The sequence below is a fragment of the Numida meleagris genome, chromosome 5 (genome assembly GCF_002078875.1).
Source record: "Numida meleagris isolate 19003 breed g44 Domestic line chromosome 5, NumMel1.0, whole genome shotgun sequence".
NCBI classification, from domain to species: Eukaryota; Metazoa; Chordata; class Aves; order Galliformes; family Numididae; genus Numida; species Numida meleagris.
Window position 1 is genome coordinate 7,281,633 of NC_034413.1, and position 22,896 is coordinate 7,304,528.

The window sequence follows — 22,896 nt, forward strand, 5'->3', positions numbered from 1 at the left end:
GTCTCTGGATAAGGACAAATCATTACTTCCTTCTCATAACCTTTAGTCATAGAAAGGCTAATAGATTTTAAAAATTTCTACTATACACAGAATCATAAAGGTAACATACAAACCTAAACACGTTATCTGAAAAGCTCCTTACTCATTATCCCTGTATCTTATCTGTTGCAGGTATGCTGGTAACTAAGAAATCAATATAGGTAATGTGAACTTCACATACTTCCTTGCAGAAGAATAAATCCGAGAATGAAAGCATAAGGAATAAATAATAATCTTGTCAATTTAGGAAGGCAAACACAGAGGACAACTTTATCATCCTAAAACTTAGTTTCCGTAACTGAACCTTAGCATTCCTTTTCCTCAGCATAAAATTGGTGACTTTCTTCAAATTGGAAATTTTTATGAGAAATTAGCAGGACAGGAAAGGAATGCAATAGCCAAACACCATCACCCATGTAACTTGATTAGTGATTCTCTTTATCAAGCATTAAAATACATCGCCATTAAGATGTTATGCTGCAGTGAAACAGCGCAGGAAGGAGATGCAATTTGCCAACAAAGGGTTGAACATCATAAGAAAACACATCACCTTAATAATGTTTGTCTTACAGTGATGATAGAGGGATCTTTCAGTCTTCAAGGTGAAAGGAGCATGTAATATATTTACAATTTAAATTTGTTCATGGGTTTGTTTAGGAAGGCTATTTAGCAACTGAACTTGTTCTATCCTTGGGTGGGTGGAAAAAATACCTCTTTTATGTATAGAAGTGCACACCAATGCAAATAAGTTACGTAACTTCATCCTTTGAGAACATGAAACTTATTTACAGCTTCCATGTATGATTAAGATAAGCTTAGCTATAGCTACAAGCCAGTCACCCACATGAAGTGCTCTTGGTTGGCACAACCAACAGAGTACTTACAAATGCAGCTATAGGAATGGTAACTATAAATGTTTCTTTGCTGGAAGCTTCGCAATAACACATCACTGCATTGACTTGAGTCTGCCACTGCACAGTATTTCACTATCCTAAAAAATACTCAAAATTCCTTCCAATGAAATCAAAGAAGAAAATAAATTCCAATCAAATGCACCTAATGTTAAATCAGATCTTTGAAATATTACAGGACAGCATAGACATTCAATCTTTTAAGAAAGTCAGAAGCCAAGAAAGGTAATGATTAGTAAAAAAATTACACATAAACATCTAGGTATATACATGCGCAGAAAATTGTATGTCATCATATATATCACATGATGACTTAGAAGTTTCTATGCACATAAATATTTTGTGTATCTTTTATGTATACATCAAAATAAGATATACTACAAATATACGTAGATGCTCAATAATGTTAACTTCAGATTTAGAACTGACAGTCTAAATTCTGACTCATTTTAGAAAGGAAGAAAAAAGCACAAACATCATAATATAACTCTTGCACGCGGAAAACGCAGCATGTCAAAAATACTATTTGTATAATTTCTGTACAAGTGAAACTAAGATGTCTACGTCTTCATCAGTGCAAAACAGTTGTACTAACCTGTATTTTGATTGGCCAGGAAAAATTGCTGACATAGACGTAGAATGTGATGTTTGGGTTGCTCCGAAAGTTAAATTTTTCACATGAAAAGCTATCTCTGTATTCCTTAATATTTGCCTTAGAAACAACAGGAATCTCTTCCCCAGATATTGTTCCAGCTAAAAAAACATATATATATACACACACAGTTATGAAACGTATTAATCACAATAAAAGGTGTGAAAGCAAACTGGCAAATGAAACTTAGATTCTTTAATTGCTTTTATTTTCAGCACTCTACAACTTTAATTACCCTTTATTACAATTTTATGGTACAACAGATATTTCATATAGAGAGAGAATTTACAAAATCTCTTACTCTGCTTTCAAAAGATTATGAATGGATAAAAAAATTGATAGAAGTTACATGAAGTGTAGAAAAAAGTTTCCTCTAGTAATTTACATTCAGTTTCAATAAAAACCTCAGATTAATTTAGAACAAATTCAACAGCAAAGTAGTAGAATTTGCTAACTGTAATATATTAAAATATTTCATAAATACATTGATGAAGAGATTGATGAGTTAATGTAAACCCTAAACCTTCCTTAAAAATGTTTTTAATTTGTATTTTATTTTAGTACAATTTCATGTGAGCATCATGCTTCTCCTTGGATGTATTTTCAGAAAGTCAGTACAACCAATTGAGAGAAACTGTCTAAATAAAGCTTTTCTGCCTTCTTATTAAAACAAAGAAGAGTAACAGGGTTGAAAGTTGGAGAAAAATAGATAAGCAGCTCCTTTTATCAGCATACACAGAAGAACTTTATTGTTTGATATCAATGTTAAGGTTAATAATTAAATTTTTAGCTTGAACACTGAAACAAAGAAATTAAAATCTCAGTCTCTACAGTAGTTAAGGAAGCAATTTATCTTAATTAAAATCACAGCATTTCATAACACTGTCATTTAAAAAATTTAAATAGGCTACAAGCTTTTCCTACCAAAGTAATTTTAATTGAATAGGAGAGAAAGTTAACATATTAATGAAGCTTTGTTCAGATTGCAAATTATCATCTGAGGTTTAAATAATATAATTAATAATGGCATAACGATAATGGCAAAAGAATAGATTTTGTAAAGTTTTATTATCAAAATGAGCAACAGAAAGACAATCAGGTTAAAACAGCTTAAGGGATCATTAAATCATATGGGTAAAAGACATCATACCAAAATTCATCCTTACCAGTTGAACCAATAGACCATGTAATATTGAGGTTGAAGTTGTTTGATGCATTAATTGATATATCCAAATTTTTATTTGACTGTATAAAAAAAAATTGAAGTTAACAAAATATATCAGATTTATTGAATATAGCTTTAGTGCACAGAACCAAATATAGACTTCCACTCCTCTTCCATTTTACAGTATAAACAGAAACTGTAATAAGCAGTCTTCAGAGGCAAAAGTAATAGTCTCTTTTGCTTTGATATTGATGGGTCACAAGCAAGCACATAACACAACAGCTATCTTTTCAGATTGTGATTCAAATAGTGAAATAATTATCTTTGCAAAAATAAATTAAAAAATACATGGCATAAAAATACATTTCAGTTACAATTCAGAAATTATCTTTTCCATCTGTTAATAAACATTCTTTCATTGAATAGTGTATTCCTTTAATTGAACTGAGGACGATGTTACAACTTGTTATTCGTGGGAACAACAAGATAAAACCAGCTGACACATTTTTGGAATATTAGTTGATCTGAACTAGTTGATCTAGCATTTACAAAAAATTCTTACTGAATGCACAGGAATATTTTCAGTTTCCATAAACATTTGAAATATCTCTAATGCTTTATAGGTACCTGATAGACCTTTCATTATGATCAAATACAATGGAAATCTTAATCATGACAGTTAATCATATTTTCTCACCTGTTCTGGATTTGCTATAAAGTTTATGGCAGTGTGATGGCGATCATCCTCTTGTAATAAGCTGAAGGTAAACTGGTAATCAATCAAAAGGCTGTCTGTGGGCACAACAGAACACAGAAAGAAAATAGAAACAAGAGTTCATACATTAATAAAATATTATGTGATTACCTAAATGGTTTACTGTTCACTTTTATTTTAAAAAGCATAGTCAGAAGTGTTCACATGCATTCCACTGTTTAAGTATTTGTGACTATACAATGTCTTGAAGCAATAAAAAAAATAAGTGAAGCAATGACGGAAAATAAAATGACAAAAAATAACTAAATTAAGAAATTGAGTTTATCAGAGTCATCATCCCTTGATTATTCCAAAATACAATATCAAGTGGTGTTGAAGTGTTACCAGTTCCCTAAGGTTACTCTGAAATAGTTATTCAAATATTATGTTCAAAATTTGTTTGAAATATTATAGTTTTCCAGTCATAAGTTTTACTGTGTTTGTGTAAAATGGTTTACGTAGCTACATTACTATAGCACAGTTCAGAATTATTAGGTTTAAAGTTTTGGGGAAAAAAAAGTTACATCTACCATAAAATTACATACTTTGAAGGTATGATACTGTAGCTAATAACATTGCTAATAATGAAGTGGCACAGTGGAATTATGAATGGAAATCATTTAACATATCCATTCTAAATTGCCAGAATTCTAAGCAATTTTCTAAATGGCAAGTGATATAAACTTTCCATACAAGAGAAACAAGTAGTAGGATTGACTCAGATTTTATTTCACTTCCAAATGATATTTGTTCTACAAGTTTTTTGTTCAACCTATTAAAGTAACAGAGACAAGAAATTGCTGTGCTGTTTCTATCCATGCAATTTCCATCACTCAATCCCAGCAGTGCTCTTCTTATGCCAGCTAAAGCTGCCTTAAGTACAGAAAGGAGAAAGGAACACCCTCAGATGACCCAAGCCATACTTAACCCTTCCCGAAAGGAAAATAAAATGATTGCAGTGAGGCAGAAGACATAGATTTTGAGACAACCTATTGTGTTCTTGAAGTTGGAGAAATTGGATTAAGTTTTAGTAGGGTCGCATATCTAGTAATGACTGAAAAAGGAATTATTTAGGGGGAAATGAGGCTGTATTTATCAGGGTGAAGCAGGTTTTCAGCAAGACAACCCTATCAAAAAGGATAACTGCGCTGCATTTTAGAGATGGCCATGGAGAATCCCAGCACACACTGTTCAGGGCAACCAGATGGTCCAGAATCACAAGAGCCCTCAGAGACGCAAACTATGTTAGCAGTTTAATAATCCCTGGGCAACAGTCAGTGAGGAGCCAGAGGTGGGTAGGGTGGATCTTGAATGCTCTTTTACAGGGGCAAATATCTTCAGACATAACAGAACAAGTTTTGTAAATCTAATCACCATGGTCCTACAAGGATCAAAAGATTCTGTTTTTTTTCCTCTATCACTGGAAATAAAAGGATGCCTTATAAGTGTAATTGTACACGTGTGTAGAAATACGGTTAGACCCAAGTCATCTTTGACACTAGACTCTAATGAATGACTGCCACGCTCCATTTTGATCCCTCTCTTTATGACATTGTACTAGCTATCAGACCACACTAGCAAAATATTAAAAATATTTTTTTAAGTGATGGTAAACACAAAATCAGTAAATACAAAGAGTGACAAATTAAGTCAGAGAAGGAAAAAGCTGTGTCAGCCTTTTGTTGGACTCAACAGTTTGCTTAATGCTGACGATCACCTTTTTTTTTTTTTTTACAGCAAGACATAATCTGAAAAAAATACACTGTTGTATCCCATAGGAAATCTGACTTAGAAGGAGAAAAAAAAGCCTATTGATCAGTGAAGTGTGAATACATCCCACTGTATCATCCTAATAATTAAAGAAAATAGTAACTATTTATTTCACTGAGCCAAGAAAGGAAATAAGAAGAGTTACATGAAAGGAATTACCATGACCATGGACATAGAAAAGTACACTTAATCTACTACCAGTCAACACATTACAATTATTTAAATAAGCTGCTCTTAACATCAAACTTAGGTAATGAGTTTTGATCAGGTATTTTCCAGCTTATGCAAGTGAAAGATGAATAATTATTAAATTTTAAATTATTGGCACTACACTTCTATAACTGTGTAAATATAATTAAGAAAGTCTCATTGACTTATTAGCAACAATGTACCATATCAAAATAGGAATATTACCATTACACCTATCATACAGAGGTAACAGAACAGCAAAAGACTGGAAAAAGAGACTGATTCCTATTAAAGGGATCAATAAGCCCGTTAATAATCATGAGTAGCAAGGCCAAAAAACGCTTTGATAAAATCTCCTGAACTAGTCAACTTGGAGACAAATGAAATACAGATGCCTTGCAAATTATTGTAAATATATGCTGGATTAGCACAACATGCATTCTTACAGAGATTCTGGCTACTTCAAAGGCTACAAGATGCTGTGTAGATAGGCCTACAGAACAAGATATGGTTCATTTGTTCACAACAAAGAGTAAATGACCATTTTAAAATGCCATGGTCTTCCTCTAAGACCAGAAAGACCAGCAGCCATCTCACTTAAGATCTTGTCATAAGGCAAAATACAGATTGTACGTAAGACTCTTGTCTCAAAACCATACAAAAGAAGCATGTAGAAGTTTTTTAAACTTCAAATCTTAAAAAATTCTGAAACTTTTATTCCAGAGAGACCTGCACTACAGAGGGACAAACGAAACCTATCTTGGCAACAGTATGGATGATGCAGAGCAGAAGTACATCCCTTCACAGATTATTCGAATTCAGAGAAGACATCTGGAATGCAATAAAACACAATAGAGCACAGCCTATTGTATTTACATGACTCAACAGTGCAAATGAAGTCAGTTGCAAATGAAAGAGCTGATACTATGCAACATCCCCTCACAGTATTCAGAGGATTGCTGAAGAATGAAGTTTATTTTTCCTCACAGCCTAAAGAAAGGTTTATTTTCATAGTGAGCCAAAACTTCAAGCGAAATTTGCCTGGATTGATTCCATAAAACTAGATTTTATTCGAATATAAATTAGAAGAACTAATGTGAGAGAAAATTCAAAGTGAGAGTAGAAATTAAAATGGGCTGTGAGGAAGTCACTCCTCTGTTGAATCTGGGTCCTATCCTACCTCCTCTCTCTCATGCGTTTCCTTCTCCAGACTGTATCAGGCAGAACACACAGCTTTACTTCACGCTGCCAAGGCCCATCGTGAATGTAATACCTAATACATAATCTGTGCTAACGTATTCTAAACACCCATAAACAAACTAAGCAGTTACACAGTACATCATACTATATTTCTCAATTCATAGTACCATTCAGTCTAGACAGCTTATCTTGTAAATAAATACAAAATTAAGTAAAATTTAATTGCATAATATGACCTGTTCTGAATAGTAAAATGTATAAATAGCTAAATGGGTAATAGCTAAATTGCTATTCAGTGTACATTTAATGCATACATACAATCAGGAATTCAGAGATGCCTGAGACTTTATTGCATGCATTTTTGATTCTACTGTAAATTTTGATCAAGCCAACCATAAGCGTTATTACATTTTAGATAAATACGAGACTTTTCCTAAGTGCCTCTGTTAATAAAAACACACATGCAGAACAGAGTGTTTAAATCAGGAAATAAATCTGTATCACAGATATACAGAAATTAAGAAATCTCGCTGTATTTATATGTAGTATAGGATGAAAACAAAAGCACATAGACACAAAATACCAAATGCAATAATCAAACTACCACAGAAGCAACACCTGACAAAAGCAATCATTTTCATCTGCCTGATCTATACAAACAAGGCTGCAAAACTTTTCAAAATCCAGTGAGCTCTGAAAACAAAATAAATTCAACCAACAACATTTCCGTGAGAGGTAAAAATATTATCAATAACCATTACGTTTCAAAACTCAGTCTCCAAACTAAGAGTATTCTCTCAGGGAAAGATAGAAGAAAGTGCTTGGTTCTCTAGAATCACAACTGATAACGCTCTGTGGTTTGTTTTGTCAACTGTTTCATTTTTTCTGTTAGAAAAAACAAAGCCATGTGCGTGAACATTGTAACAGATACCTTATCTTCCACACATTTTATATTTGGTTTTACAATCAAAGATTAAAAGATAAAAACAAATTTTTAAAAAACTAGAGTATGAATCCCACGTTTGTTCAAAGCACTTCATCCTAAATTAAATTCTCAACACGTTTTTAATTCACAAAGTCTTAATTAGCGATAATGATTTTCTAAATAGACCAGGTAGTTAACTGTGTTGAGCACTGCATAGATTCTTCTCTTAACTATGGAAGAAATGTTAATGACATTATAGAATGACTGTTGTATTCTTTAATTTTTAAAAAGTTAACTGAAAAAGAATTTACCTGAAACACACAGACTTTTTAAGTTACCTGTTTTTCTATACATCTCCAATCTTTAGGAAATATTGGGCACTTTCATTTTAGCTTTAGATTGTTTCAGTAAAATTTTAATATCCAGCACTTCGCTTTCTTATGCCACCATCTCCTTCATGCTTACATTGCCTACTTTTTTTTTCTTTGAAATAAATATATTTTAAAATTTATGTTCAGAATTTCCCTATGCCAATGAGCAAGAGAAAGTCACTGAGACACTATCACATGGTAACAACAGTAATCCCCCCTACTTTAGGCTGGTAGAAATGACTGTAGAATGTCTAGCATGTTTGCTCTGAAGTCCAGACCTTCATCTCAAATCTGATAGAAGGTACAGGTGACTCAAGGGGCAAGCAGACTGAATTTAAGCAGCCACAAGCTAGCGTTTAATCTGTAACCCCTCTGAACTTTAATGTCTAAATGTTCTCAGGAAAAGTTTTTGATAACCTATAAATCTCCTATGCAAACTCAACAAAGCCACATCTCAGTGTTAATTCAGCACGTGCTGTACTTTGAATCTACCGGCTGGGTATTCTAGAGCTGAAAGTTCTCAAGCAGCCTGCCCAGTGCTCAGCTATTAAACTCAGCTCCTACAGAATTCAGCACAGACATTTGCATGGTGCTCGGTGCAGCCTCCTCAACAGAGATCCCACCATGTTCTGTGCTGCCTTCTTTTTGATAGTATTAAAACTGAGTCCTATCTTTGTCTAGCAGGATGTGTGCCTCTGTCAACTCAGTGTAGGCAAAGGAGAAGCAGTGGGAGGATTCAGGCCACCAGGGAAAAAGGATTCAATTTGCATGCGGATGGAAAGAGACAAGAGGAAGTCAAATGACACAGGCACTCAGTAGGCAGGGGGAGTCCCACAGTCTAATTTCTGTTCCCGAGCCACTCCTTCATTATGTATTAAAAATAATTGTATAAAATAGAAAAAGAACATTGGGATATAAGACCACAATACAATCCCATCTTCATCATCAACAGCCAAACATAACAAGGACTTGTGGTTATTGAGCCTTTTCATATCTCTATTTCAAAATTTTCAAAACGCTTGAAGGCTTTCACTGTCAAAAGGAATCATTAAAATCAATTCAAAATGTCAGTAATGAGCACATGTGAGAAAACAACAATAATTAGGCAAAGAAAGCCATTTAATTGAATGAGAAAATAAATTTCAAAGCAATTCTTTAATCCTAACATTACTGTTAATTTTCAAGAAACTGTGCTCTTTCTTTAAGAAACCATATCTTTCAATACGGCTAATATGCAAGTTTTCTATTTACATCCAATGGGGACCAGACTTATTCTGATGTTTAAGCTTTTTATATAAAAAAGTAAATTGTGTTTTCTATAATACAAGAACATTCCCAAAAGAACAAAGTTTGGACAGAAACCTCAAGAGATTTGAAATTCTACTTCACTACCTCTGAGTGCCACTAAAACTCTCTAAGAATATATAATTATGCTATTATTTTAAAAAATGGATACGTGTAATATAACAGTGATAAAGTTATATATAAAAAGGTATGTTAAAGAGGAATATTAAGACTGTAAAATGAACGACTACAATGAAGGTTGCCTGTGAATTATTTTTGGGTGAGTGCTCTCTTAATGGGCAGCTATTCAACACTTTGTTCTCTGCTCAGTACTTAGCGTTGGGGCCATGCCTCATTTACTACATACTACACAAACCCTTTTCCAAAGACTGAATTAATTTCTAACATGGCTTTCTATAGTATTCATCACTACCATTTTCTAAGTTCTTTAGAAAAGTTAATAAATTTGTTATAATATTACTGTGAGATGAGCAGGCACTATTAGTCCATTATTACAGGACAGGAAATGAAACAAAGAGACCAAGGACTAAAACATCCATTAATCATGAGTAGCCAATCCAAAATATCTAGAGTATGACTTTTTCATATTTCAAATTAAGTAATAATACATATGGTCATTCTTATTTTGCAGTTCCTTCCATTATTCACTATGATTCTTTCAACTTTTGCTAGAAATTAGGAAAAGAACATACATTCAGCTACATGATCACTGACGCGCACCCCACAGACAGTTCCATTCTGTTTATTCTGAAGGGAAAGATTCTGGGGAAAGAGTATATAGACATGATATTAATAATTACATGATCCTGCCCTACTAAAGAACAAAAATAATTGTGCTAGAAATTAATTCCTCCACTTCCCTGGCATCAATTCCAATGCCTACATAGCATATTTCAAGAAGGGGTTTTTATTAAGCAACTTCAATCAGGCAGGAGAAGATTCTAGAGAATTGTTTTTCTCTTGAGTTGCATCTCCCTTTTGCCAGTTCTTTCCAATAAAGCATCCCGTTTTTTCCAGCAGGAAGGAAAGAACGAACTTGAGTTCCTAACAAGGGTGTATATAACTGGATACATTTATGGGACTCATACTTTTGACTGGTGGCCTTTCTCTTATGGATCCTGTCACATCATTTCTTAATATGTATTTCTAAAATTGAACAAACTGGCAAAAACTTTTCATTCCAAAAAATTGTTCAGAGAAAGGTGTTCAGTATTTTGGCCCCAAAAATTAATGTTCAGAAAAGTTCTTAGCCAGAACTACCATAGTACACGTCAGTGAGCCCTGCATTCTGCTACCAGACCCACTCATAACGTAGCTTAGTTTCTTTCAGAGCAGCTGATTCATTCCGTTTTCTGTACCTAACAGTCACCCACTGCCTCATTTCAGCGCTATATTAAAACATGTTAGTACCCAAGAATTGCAACAGGAAAAGTCATCTTTTATAAATGTTAAGGAGCACATGATCTTCATGTGATCAATGACTAAAGTTTTTTTCAATATGTCTTCTTTGTTGAACAGGAAGGGACAGGTAATAGAAATATGACGCCTCTTCATTCACTGAATAAATGTCTGTCCTTACACACAGCTGTGTACATATTCACAAAAACTTTTAAGATCACAGATAAGAAACCATATTTTAACCATTCACTTCTATCAGTAACATTATTTCAATATTTTCTTCGCGGTAAAAGGGGAAAAAAAGACAATTACATGCCTGAATTGGTACATTTTCATGATAATTCTGCATGACCAAATACACTAATTTTGTGAACAGACACGCCATAAAATTGCACTGTTCTATTTTTATTTCCTGAAATCACTTTTGAAGTTAGAGCAGGAACCCCACTCATGACTGCGACATCAGCCCCATCAGTAATAGGTGTCTACCTACAGTAAGTCTACCTACATTCTTCTATTTAGGGAACTCTCTATTCATGAAGATTCTAAAAGTTATACTTCAACCTCTTCGGTGTACAGACAGTTTGCCTCTCTTTTGCTCTTCCTAAGCGATTTTTCTCTATTTTAAGTAAGCTTGTTGAGAACAGCCCTATTCATATTCAACTTTGTCAGCAGAAGTGTTGCTTTTGAAATCAAGTTCCATTATCAAATGCTATAAATCAAATTCATTTGTGACCAAAATAAGTTCAGCTTGTATTACAAAGTTAAGGGACTACTACCAGAGCTATATACAGTCAGAATAATTATTTTGAACTTTCAGAGCAGCTGTTTGATTCATTCTATCATCTGCTTCTGTCATCCATTGCCTCATTTTCATTGTTATATTAAAATATGTTGGTGTCCAACATTGCTTGTCCTTTGTGACAAAACAAAAAGTCATTTACTGTGAAGACTTCAATATCAACTTGCAAAATTAGCAGTTTTGCTAAATGTAGTAAGAGTGGAATGAGCTTTAAAAAAAAAACTCCAGCAATTACTAATTAAACGCTTCTTTCCATGTAGAGAAAGCATGTGAGAATGAATTTCAAAGAAGTTCAAAGTTATAATAAAAAAATACAGTAAAAAAAAATTAGTGTTTCTTTTAATGTTTTTTAAAAAGATAAACTATGTTAAAAAGACTACAAAAAGACATAGGGATTACTGTCATAATCAACATAGTAACTAAATTTCATTTTAAAGAGAAATTCTCTCTTGCAAAATGTTAGCTTCTATTTGGAAAGATATTATAAGTTGTCCGTTTTGATCCTGAGACAGCCAGATACAGAAAAATCTGATCCATGTTACATTTTTACCCAACTAAATGTTCCTAATAGTCTAGGCTCACTCTACCTCAACCAAAACTTTCTGAAGACAACTTATTTCTTTCTAAGATAGCTACTTATAACACGCAGGCTCTTGTTCATCACTGGTGAAAAATGCATGGCGGTGACTATGCTGAAAAAACACTGTGCTGAGAATCTGCTGTTAGAATTTGCTATTGTGCCCTTTGAATCTGTTGTATTTTCCACGGAAATAAGAGGCATTACTTTCAGAGCAAGCTACATAGTTGGACATTTATCATAGTTTTTGTCCCGGCTCTTCAATAATTCAATACAGACATCAGCTATTAAACAGTGACCTCTGAGTGATCAAGTATTAGAAGGAAACAGAACACGCACCTTGAAAACTGGCTACAAATATACAAAGAGAAGAAAGTACTCTTATAATATTTCAGAGTTTTCAAAATTCTTTCTTCCTTTTTCTCATCATTTAGCTGATATTTGCCTATGAAACCTTAAATCTACAGTCCCAAATGTCAGAACTTACTCCAAATTGCTCAACTCCACACAATTCGTATAAAACACACAATGTACACTGAAGTTGAGATGTTTCAACTTTGCTGATATTCTTTGTTGTTTCTTAAACCATTTTAACGTGTTAATTCTGAGGATTAAAATCCCTCATAGCAAATGAAACCTTAACGATTTCAGGAAAGCTTCAGTTCTTACTGAATAGAAACACATGTTGTATGCCCCAGTGCAGCCTCCTGTATTATAATGTCGTGAATTGCATTGTAAAAAACAATATGCTAACCACATTCTCACAATGGGCAGCAGAATATTTTTGCACGAGAACTTCTAAGGGATGTAAGATACAAACCTTTTCATTTAAAATAAGATCAGCTGTATTTCAAGTAAAATCTGCTGATTTAAGTAACAGAATTTTCACTGCTTTTGGCTCATTAATGAAATATTAAAATTTCAGTTCATTTACAAATATTGCCTAGTCTAGCCTGCACAGCCTTTAAAACAGAGAGAAAGTACAGACTGGCAAGAAAAAAATAAATCCATATTATTTTCCCCTCTCCCTGCAAGTTTAGCTAGTAGAGCTGGCAGTTAAGCATGTAAAATAATAAACTGTTTGCTTAAGCTAACCAAATGGAAATAACAGAGAGGAAAAATGGAGCCTTGAAATGCTGATTTTTCTCAGTCACCCACTCTTCAGTGGAGATTTATTCTTTGCTTCAGAGAGGGAACCTTGGCCACTGTGGCAGGGCTCACTAACTCCTTTCTGAAATAACTTACAATATTCAATTTCCACCTCAAACAGCTGTCAGACATTAAAAGTAATATTCATAGCACTATATTTTTTCTATGAAACAGGAACCGGCTACAGCTGTGTTTTCTTTAACTCACGACCTTTTTGGCCACACAAGAAAGTACTGCTAGCCAAAGTGCACAAACAGAATAAACCACTTCTTCATTTACTGCTTTGTCTGATGACTAGTTTAACACAGAACTATTTCCACTTTGTGATAGATGTCAGACACGAACTATTTAACACAACTTACCTAGGAACTGGAATATCACGCAAAATAACAACAAAATGCAGAGAACAATGTGACAGCCTGTTTCCTTTCATTACTGAGAATGTACTGACCGTGAATATCTTTTACACTAGATCTAGCATCATGGTAAGCAATCCATTACAATGAACACAAGGAAAGTGATTTATTTGCATGATGTAGTTTTACACTGTCTTTTCATCATGAATTCAGTTTTTCTCTACCATATAATCTACTGCTCTGTTTAATAATGTTCTACCTTCATCTTTTCTTTCATTAGCTGTTCCTAATGTCACTAACAGTTCTAATACTTGAAAATCTGTCTAGCTGTATTTTCACGGATCTCTACAGAAGTGATACACATTTCTACTCAGCAAGACTAGAATCCTGAAAACGTCATCTTATTGACAAAAAAAAGTGAGATTCTTGCCCTTTTAAAATTTTTTTCTGCCCAGATTTTGCACAGCTTGTCATTTTTCCAAAATTATTCTGATGGCCATGGCACTTCCTTAAGGGGGTAGCACAAGAAAGCATATTCATTTACTCATGCAAGTGAACATAAAGAGACAAATCAAATGCATATATATTACTTCTCTACCAGTGTGTTTTCATACTTCTTGACAGTGATATTTTTCAAATTTCCCTCAATGTCATTTGCTATTGTATCTATTTTGCTAATGTGCATTGCTGCATTTTGACCTCACACTGTCCGCAGTTCCATTTTTTGCCAGCGTGACCCTTTATATCATGTGACAAAGAAATTACACTTTGCTGCCAATGGGTAATATTTCTGCAATATATTTTAAAATGATATTTACAATCCAAGCTAAGAAAAAGTGGCAAGGAGTCACTGATTACTTTACACTATGCTGAAATCGAACTGTTAGCAATTCGAAGAGAAAGCTGAACTTGATAATGTCCACATTTCAACATAATATAAATTTTCTTAAAGTTCATAAAATCCAAAGTTTTACCATTGTCTTTAAGCATAAATGACCCTCAATTTATTTAAATGATCAGAGCCCTTCATCCAAACACCCTGCAAAGGCCTCACACCACTTATTATAAAGCAGAAAACATTATTGACTGCTCTCTTCATTTTTACAAATGTGCGGTAAGTTTAGGTGGTTCAAGACACCTGCATAGCAAGTCTTGTGCTAACAAGACAGTTAATTAAGTGCTCAGGGTGTAATAATGGAAGAGGCTAGGCTATCCTTAAGCAGTTCGTATTAGCCAGTGGTGAAAAATATTCCAGCTGACATAGAAAAGCTATTAAACCGTTTGAAGAACTCCCAAAGGAACCAACAGAAATTCTCCTACAAACCATAAGCTCCTTTCCTATTGAAGTGAGGTATTTTTGTTGCTTTTTCTTCTTATTTCAACTGGTTCAAGATTTCACTACAGATCTTTCCTCAAAGTCTCTCTGATCAAGAATTCTCTTTTCCCTAGGAAGTCAGCACTAGAAGCAATGCAACTGTAAACCCATCACAAAGGTAAAAGAGCTGGTTTTCCCTTCACCGACTGAAGGTAAACTAAAGGAATACTGATGGTTCCTTTCCTATTCCATTTGCTTCTTACAACATCAGGCCTGGGGAGCTCTAAGGCCTCCCAGGTGTTTGAGGAGTGACAGTCCACTTCTTTCTGGACACGTCAGGAAAAAAACCACACACAAAGCACACTGTAACAACTGAGAAAAGCACCCAACTCTGTGAATCCCAGGTCAATAGTCTAAATAAAATTCAGCATACACACAGATCTTTGGATCGGTTTCCTTCAAAATCAAAATAAATGCATCGCTCATGGACTAGAGTATAGTGAAAAGTATTTCTTTCAAATGAGTTCTCCAGGCCAGAGTCTCTCTTTTCAGACTTAAGTATTTTATAAATATCATAATTTATATTGCTTACAATCTCTGAAAATTATGTAGTATTTAAGTGTAATAGTAGTAGTTACTTACAAGATAATAAAATGGCACCCATGAAACAGCCAAATAAGTTATGAAAGAACCTCATTCAAACTTTTATTTGCATACCTTTAAATATTTATCTACTATCAACTTCTGCTTAAAATTTAGAAGACTCCATCTTTCTTCAGCTAAAAGTAGTCTAAATAAAAAGTGCATCTAAACAAATAGTTATTAAAATTAAATGATCTACTTTGGCAAAAGTAACATAGGTAGAACATGCGAGGAGATGTCAGTAAATTCACTGATACATAAGAAAGAACTATCAGAGAAAGGAAATAATCCTTATTTCAAAAATCAAGTGTGATTTCTGAAACAGATATACAGAGAAAATCCCCAATATTAAAATAAATATACATACTAACGGAAAGATTTGCCAATTCATAGCAAAATCTGAAGATGACTGGCAATAAAACTGTTTCTTTAGCCTGCCCAAAACCAACTGCAAGCCAACCTAGCATTTGGCAAATGAGTACACAGAGCCTGGGGTGAGATCGTGGTACTTAATTAGGAGCTTGGTATGGTTATTGTTTTAATTCTTTGGAAGGCTACAATTCATTTGTGTGGTAATTTTAGCTCAGGGCAAACACTCTGTTGCTTTTTTTTTTTTTTTATGTTCTTAGTTTGTTGAGACTAATCTTTCCTAATGCTACCAAGAGTTGCCTGATTCAAACTATAATCTGTTCTACTAGAGTCTTGAAACACTAAGATTTCTTTTTAAATAGAATTTATTGGTATATGCCTGCATATTCAAAAGACAATGACATTCTTATGTATTTATAAATAATAAAAATTGCCTCAGTCTGTATCAAAGTCAATCAGTGGTAGGTATAAATTGGTGGAACTCATTAATTGAAGTCAAGCATGACAGTTTCACAATTACAATATGTAGCCAGTTTAAATTAATGCTGTCCCAAAAAGAAACAGGAATTCTACACATCAGTAGCAGAGAATCTAAGTGCTAGTACATATCTCACAACTCAACTAAAACAAATACCTTTTCAGTAGCATAAATATATTGTTTCTGCCCTTTTAGATTCAACATAATTTTTAAGTATCTGGAAAATCTCTGTTAACAGTTTTATTAAAAGTGCTACTTGCTGTTTATCTTCTAAAACACTCTCCTTGGAATGTTCTTGAGTTTAATCCTTTCCTAAGCATAGCAAGTCTGCCATCTAGTGCTTTATAGCCACCTCTAGTACATGCTTTATTTGATCTTTTTAATTATTATTATTTTAATAAAGGATGTCATGCTCTAAGTTCATAAATGCATATACATGCACATGTACTCACACAGTGCTTAAAAGTCACATTTAATCTTCTTGCTGACAGGTTGCATTACATATTTCAACAGCTATTAACCCATACAGCCATATTCTAATCTCGCTTATCGATTGTGAGAACTACTCATAAACTGAGAGCAACCACAACCAAGCATCATCCCAGATCTTGCACCCACCTGCCCCTAGAACAACTCTCTTCAGAGGCTGCTTGGGTATGTGGCCTATATCAGAACTCAAATTATAAGGTCAGGAAAAAGAAAAAAGGTATGTTCAAATAGTAAGGAAACACCAGGTGAGCTGAACTATCAGTAGGTCAAACTAGGCCTGAAACATATTTTGACAACATAAATAAGAATGCATTATCTGATGACCCTTCTGATTTAATATAGTATTGAGCTGCTGCTTCTAAAAAGTGAATGTAAGTAAGATGTTGCCATAAATTACTTACCTTTAAAATCTATCCCCTACAGCAGCATCTTGAAAGACTGTTTTGCTATTACAAACAAGCAAAAAGTCAGAAAGGAAAAATATAAACAGCTCTAAAGAAGTACAAAAATCTTTACTCCAAAGTGCAGATGTCAAAAATTAGTTAAGATTTGTTTTTCTTAATTTTTATCAATTGAGATGAATTTTAAATAAAAGGAAATTTTTGATATAAATAGGGATACAAGGAGTATAAGAACTAAGTGTTTGATTTTGTTTGACACACCACTCACTTTGCATAACAATGTCACCCAAAAGATTCAAAATTAAAATTTTACTCTTTAGAAGGGAAGGGATAATGGGTAAGGACCGGCATTCCTCTTTATTTTGCCATTTTTGAAGTCCTGGACTATCAGGTAATGGGACTAATGCAGCTCCAGGACTGCAATAATAAACCTTACAAGGTTTTACAGCCAGAAGCAAAATTCCCTTTTTTCCTCTTGAGCTCTCCTCACAGATACCAGATTTTATTTTAAGAGCATTCTCTGACCACACACTTCATGCTTCCTCACCAATTTCAGTTAGGAAACTGAAATTCTGAAATCTTAGTAAGTCGCTGATATACTGAGAGAACTGCACTTTGCTATCCTGTCTGCACGTCCATCGAGGAAACAAGGAAGAGCTATAATTGATTCATTACTGAGAGTACGGAATTGCATTGTAAAGCCATAAACCTATTATTCATATTGCTCTCCCAAAAATTACTACAAAATATTTAATAGCTCACATACTATCATGTTTCTCCATGACATGTATTCTAAGTAAAATATAAGAAAATAAAGTAATAATAAAATAAATTGAAAATATCCTTGGATTTGTTTTAAATCTACAAGTATTATTTCCCCACTCATTATTTTGAATTTTTTTTTAGTGATGAACAACTGAGAGCTCAGCAACATTTTCCCTGGTTTTACATTTCCTCCCTTCATGTCCACTAGGCCAATAAGGAAAGTTCAGTGGTGACAGTGCCCTGTAGCAGAGCTCAGCCTTAACATCTCTGCAGATGGGCCTACCACCCTGCTCTTTTATATGCTTCATCCCAGAACACATGAAACAGTGGCTGTTGATTTACTGCACAGCTGACATTTCCTAAAACACTGAGCTGAGAGAAAAATAAGAGCTGTGGAAGAAAACACAACAAAGCTAGGAAAACAGTTAAAATTTGTATGGCCTTTCAGCCACTTTTATGGACAGATATTAGTGCTTCCTCTTTTCTAAAGGCTTTAAATCCAACAAATCTCCTTTAGAGACAGATATTCTGGCAAAGATGTGGGGAAAAAAAATCAATAAATAGGTTTTAACTTTACAGAAAGCCATGAATCATTTAGTCCATCCCTGTTTTAATTCTCTTCATAAGTGACCCATCCCTCTTGACCTCTACTCATTCTTGGATTCTCTAATCCTTCTCAAAGGTTATGTTCTAATCTCTCACAAGTTTAAAAGCAAGCCTACTCTGCAACATAGCAAACTCTATAATATTACCCTGGATACTGGATAATGCACATCCCTCTGAATGCAAAATACAAGATTCTTCTGATTTCTCTTTGAATTTACAGACAGTTGTAGATCCACAAAACATCTGTCTAACCCAAAGACAAGTAAAAGATTAATCAAAATTGTTAATTTATTGCAATTCTATTGCTTGCAACTACACTCCTGTTGTGCATTGCTGAATCTATGAATGCTTCAATACTTTGAACTGTCTTGCCATGTAACCCACTACTGCTGTCTATTTCCAAAGAGCAACCAAATGAAGAACTACCATTGTTGATAGTAGTTTCCAAAAGCAGTGGAGAAGAGTGCTTCTAAACATGTTTAAAACAGTAAAAGGGAAAAAGAAACAAAAGTCCGTCAAGGTATATCTGTGTATAGTTTTTAACTACTTTTTCTTAGCTGGCTACTCAAGTGATCTTTGGCTAGGAATTGTCTTGGTGGAATGGGCAACACTTGGGAGCTCTGCACCAGCAGTGTAGCTCATCCCTGCTTCAACCACAGAAAATGTTTCTTCTCATGCTCCTCCTTCGGAAAGCTTTAACAGAATGGGCAAAAGGCAGAGAGGACTTACTTGTGAATGCTTTGTGCTAAGTAAATCATCTGGAAATTCTGACAACCACGCAGGTGAATAATGCAATTTACACTCACAACAGTGATTTGTTGATAGCTTCTATGTTCCTGCACAAAGTAGTTATCAGAAACAGACACGCTCTTTAATTGAAATGTAGCATTGGAAATGTGACACTTAAAGTAATGTACATATAATAGACATTTTCGAAAGTTTTTGACTTAAGAAATACAGACTTCTAGAAGAAGTTTATGCAGGAAAGTAAAATATCCTTTCAAAAGAAGTGATTGTAAGCAAGCCTATAATCCACCCAATACATAAAAACATATCGTGAATTATGTATTTAAACTCTCATTTCTCTAGAGCACTGGTTTAACTATATATCCATTTATGATTTAAAGCACTGTGTCCAAATACGACCCAGGTCAGAATCTCAGAAGTGGCATTTGTCCCAGTGACTCTTTCCAATCAGTCTAAAACCATCTGGTTGCTGCATGTTTCTTTGCACCCAGAAGCACTGGTTCTGACAGCAGCATATTTCTAATGCTGACGTGTGAAGAACTAATCCAGCAATTTGGATGCATACTTTGCTATCTAGGTGTCACTGTTATACATCACACTGGCTCAGATACCAAAGAACAATAACAGCAGCAAATACAAATGCATCACGACAAAATGCTATATTTATGGTTTGCATACATGCATAAGTCAGCTGAACAACCATTTCTGGCCTTCACTCAAAATTCATTTATATGGATTAAATCAGCTTGCAATCATACACAGAAAAATTGGTTTCTAACAGAAGGGCCTGGAGATACTGAGCTACCTACCTAGAAACACAGAGGCACAACCCAGAATCAGAACTGTACTCAATCTCCAAGAGCACTTACAAAGGCAAACTAATCTGACTTTTCAATTAATGAAGCTCCTTATTTTTTATATATATTCTCATTTTTATTATTTATAAGAAATCTTTGATAATATTTTCTCTCATATTCCTAAACAATGGCATTTCCAACACTCCTGCCCCAAGAAATCCTTCCTCATGAACATCCTGAGCTGCAAATTGTTGTATGTAAAGAGGGAAACATCACTGTAGAGTTGTTCATTTGCTATACTATTATGAATACTGATATTCATATTCAGCTGCTCACAAAAGTGGTAGTAGAACAGATAGACCATCATACAGCTGCTCATACATTCTTATACTTTCAATATTTTTCTAATTTTTATATCTGTGTTTGAGCTTTGTTCTCATTATCATACCCTAAGAAGTTTGTTTTCTCTGTTGTGCTTTTTCAACCATGAAAAATGAAATTAAAATAAGTTGAATAGAAGCAATGGGCTGCAGTTTTCACACAATCTGGATAATATAGTATTGCATGCCCTATTATGAATGTTCTACTCTACTTTTATTAAGTTTTGATAATTTTAACCAAGTAGGGAAACTACTTATGTCCAGTGCTGCCAAGATTTGAAATGCTGCAATAGAACGAAATCTGATGTTTAATGAGCTGCTCCTGTCATCCAAAGAATTTGATGACATTGCTGCTGTTTATCTTCTTGTGATAGCATCTGTATTTAGATTAAGCCTCTACAATATTTCAACATGATACATAAAACTCATTTATACATATATATACACACTTATGTATATATATATCATTCTTTTTGTTCATGACAGATCTTTCTGTAAATTTTCTTGTGTTCTCATTAGTGCTCAGATCACTTCTACAGTTATAGCAGTATCTATGCACAGCACTCATATTCTGCTTACTATCCTGCATCATTACTAGAAGAAAAAAATAAGGAAGAAATTAAAATAATCTGTGCCATCCTACTGGCTAACTACTAGGTTTAGAGTTTACTTACTAAGTTGAAAAGTCAACTGATGTTAATACCAGGGCCTAGATCAACAGCAGTTTGCTCCCCCTTTCTGGTCTTTAGGAGAGCAATGACAGGCAAGAGGGAGAGGTGTAGGCAAGAGTTAGGAAAATTGGGAAGAGAGCAAGAGGTGGAAACAGCTGAATTTTTACATGGCAGTAGGTATTTGCATCAAAAGTTGCAGAAGTTTCTGTAACACAACAAGCATTCTCAATACACATCCTGCTGTTAAGAGATACTGAGGTCATCCCATACCACACACAAGTTAGCCACACCATCAGAACTGAATTCTAAAGTTTGGGCTCAGAAAGACATTCCAGTTAAGGACTGCATTTGCACAAGTGAATAAAAATAAAATGTAAGCACATAAAATGTAGTCATTTTGAAGATGGCTAAACTTAAGCATGTAACTAAAAGTTTTCCAGAAGATCCCAGCCACTACAGTGAATTATTAGCTGTATTCCTATTTCAGTACCATTCATTCACTGATTTTGGATATAAAAGGAAGAAACAAATTTGCCTAGAAGTTTTATTTGTCATAGACCTATGCTGATTGTAAGTATATACTATTCTCTGTTCATTTGTTTTTCCTCAGTATTTTCTGTCCTCCTGAGCAATAACTACTAGCATGATGTCAAAAATAAAAATACTCTTCACATCAAGAAGAATCAAATGGCAATACAGGTGTTTAAATGAAAAGTTCCTACTGAGTAGTGAAATAAGTACAGAAAAATAGGATCCAAATGCACATCTTCTACAAAAGCAAAACATTCGTATATAAATGATAGTCAATATTACAGTCATCCTTTAAAACACTTAAACATATAAGAAATGAAAGCAGCGCTTTATGACAAATTTTAATACATGATTTAGCAGGTAATGAACAGTGCCGATAAGCAACTGCCACTGAAATCTTAGGTCAGTCAGTTATCCATAAATTAACAAATTATTTCTCATTATGATCATTAACCACTAAATGTAAGACAGACAGAATTTCATTATTTTAATTAGTGCAGATTCCTTATTACCTCCAGATATAATAGTTTATATGCTACGTTTTAAAGTACTGAATGTATTGGAAGATTTATCATTCTAAAATAACAGGATCTTTAAAATATTTTGAAATTTGACAGAAGACAAATATTGGTAGCGGGCTAAAGGTGAAAGGCTATCTTGAATATAGCACAGTTTGTCTCCAGTATGATTTATACACCCAACCTGTAACATGATAGCAAAAAATTAGGTTTTTCTTGGAGGTGCCTGAGGTCTACAAATCTCATTACTGTCATTTCTTTTCCAACTCTTAAATTTAATAGCTTTTATTTTTAAGGGGCAAAAGAAACATTGATGGACTTATCCAAAATAGCTTCTTTAGCACTCTCTTCATACTTCTCATGTACTCATTACTTATCTTTGATTCCATATAATTTATAAAACAAACAGATAAGAAAATCCAGATCTCTAAATAATGAAATTTCTGGTTTAAAGTAGTAAGAACGTACCGTGGAGACAGACAACAAATGAAAATGAATTTATTTGATTCACATTATCTTCTGATCATAGCTTTAAGGAGTATTTTCAATCAGGTCTATTTTATATAAAATATCAACAATTACAACAGTATGTTTTAAATATTTAAAAAATGAACTTCCAGTTTG

At 33.9% G+C, this 22,896-nt stretch overlaps 1 protein-coding gene across 5 annotated transcripts in view; it reads right to left on the reverse strand.

Moving 5' to 3' along the window:
- ATRNL1 (attractin like 1) overlaps positions 1-22,896 on the reverse strand; it is a 432,638-nt gene that overhangs the window by 254,412 nt on the left and 155,330 nt on the right. For 4 of the 5 annotated variants that reach the window (XM_021399846.1, XM_021399844.1, XM_021399845.1 and 1 more), the window contains exons 22-24: positions 3,465-3,559; positions 2,769-2,847; positions 1,546-1,703 (exon numbers count right to left, since the gene is read on the reverse strand). In XM_021399846.1, the coding sequence (XP_021255521.1) occupies positions 1,546-1,703; positions 2,769-2,847; positions 3,465-3,559 (332 nt within the window). Of the gene's footprint in view, positions 1-1,545; positions 1,704-2,768; positions 2,848-3,464; positions 3,560-22,896 lie in introns of those variants that run through there. The other variant, XR_002439678.1, reaches the window with a different exon arrangement.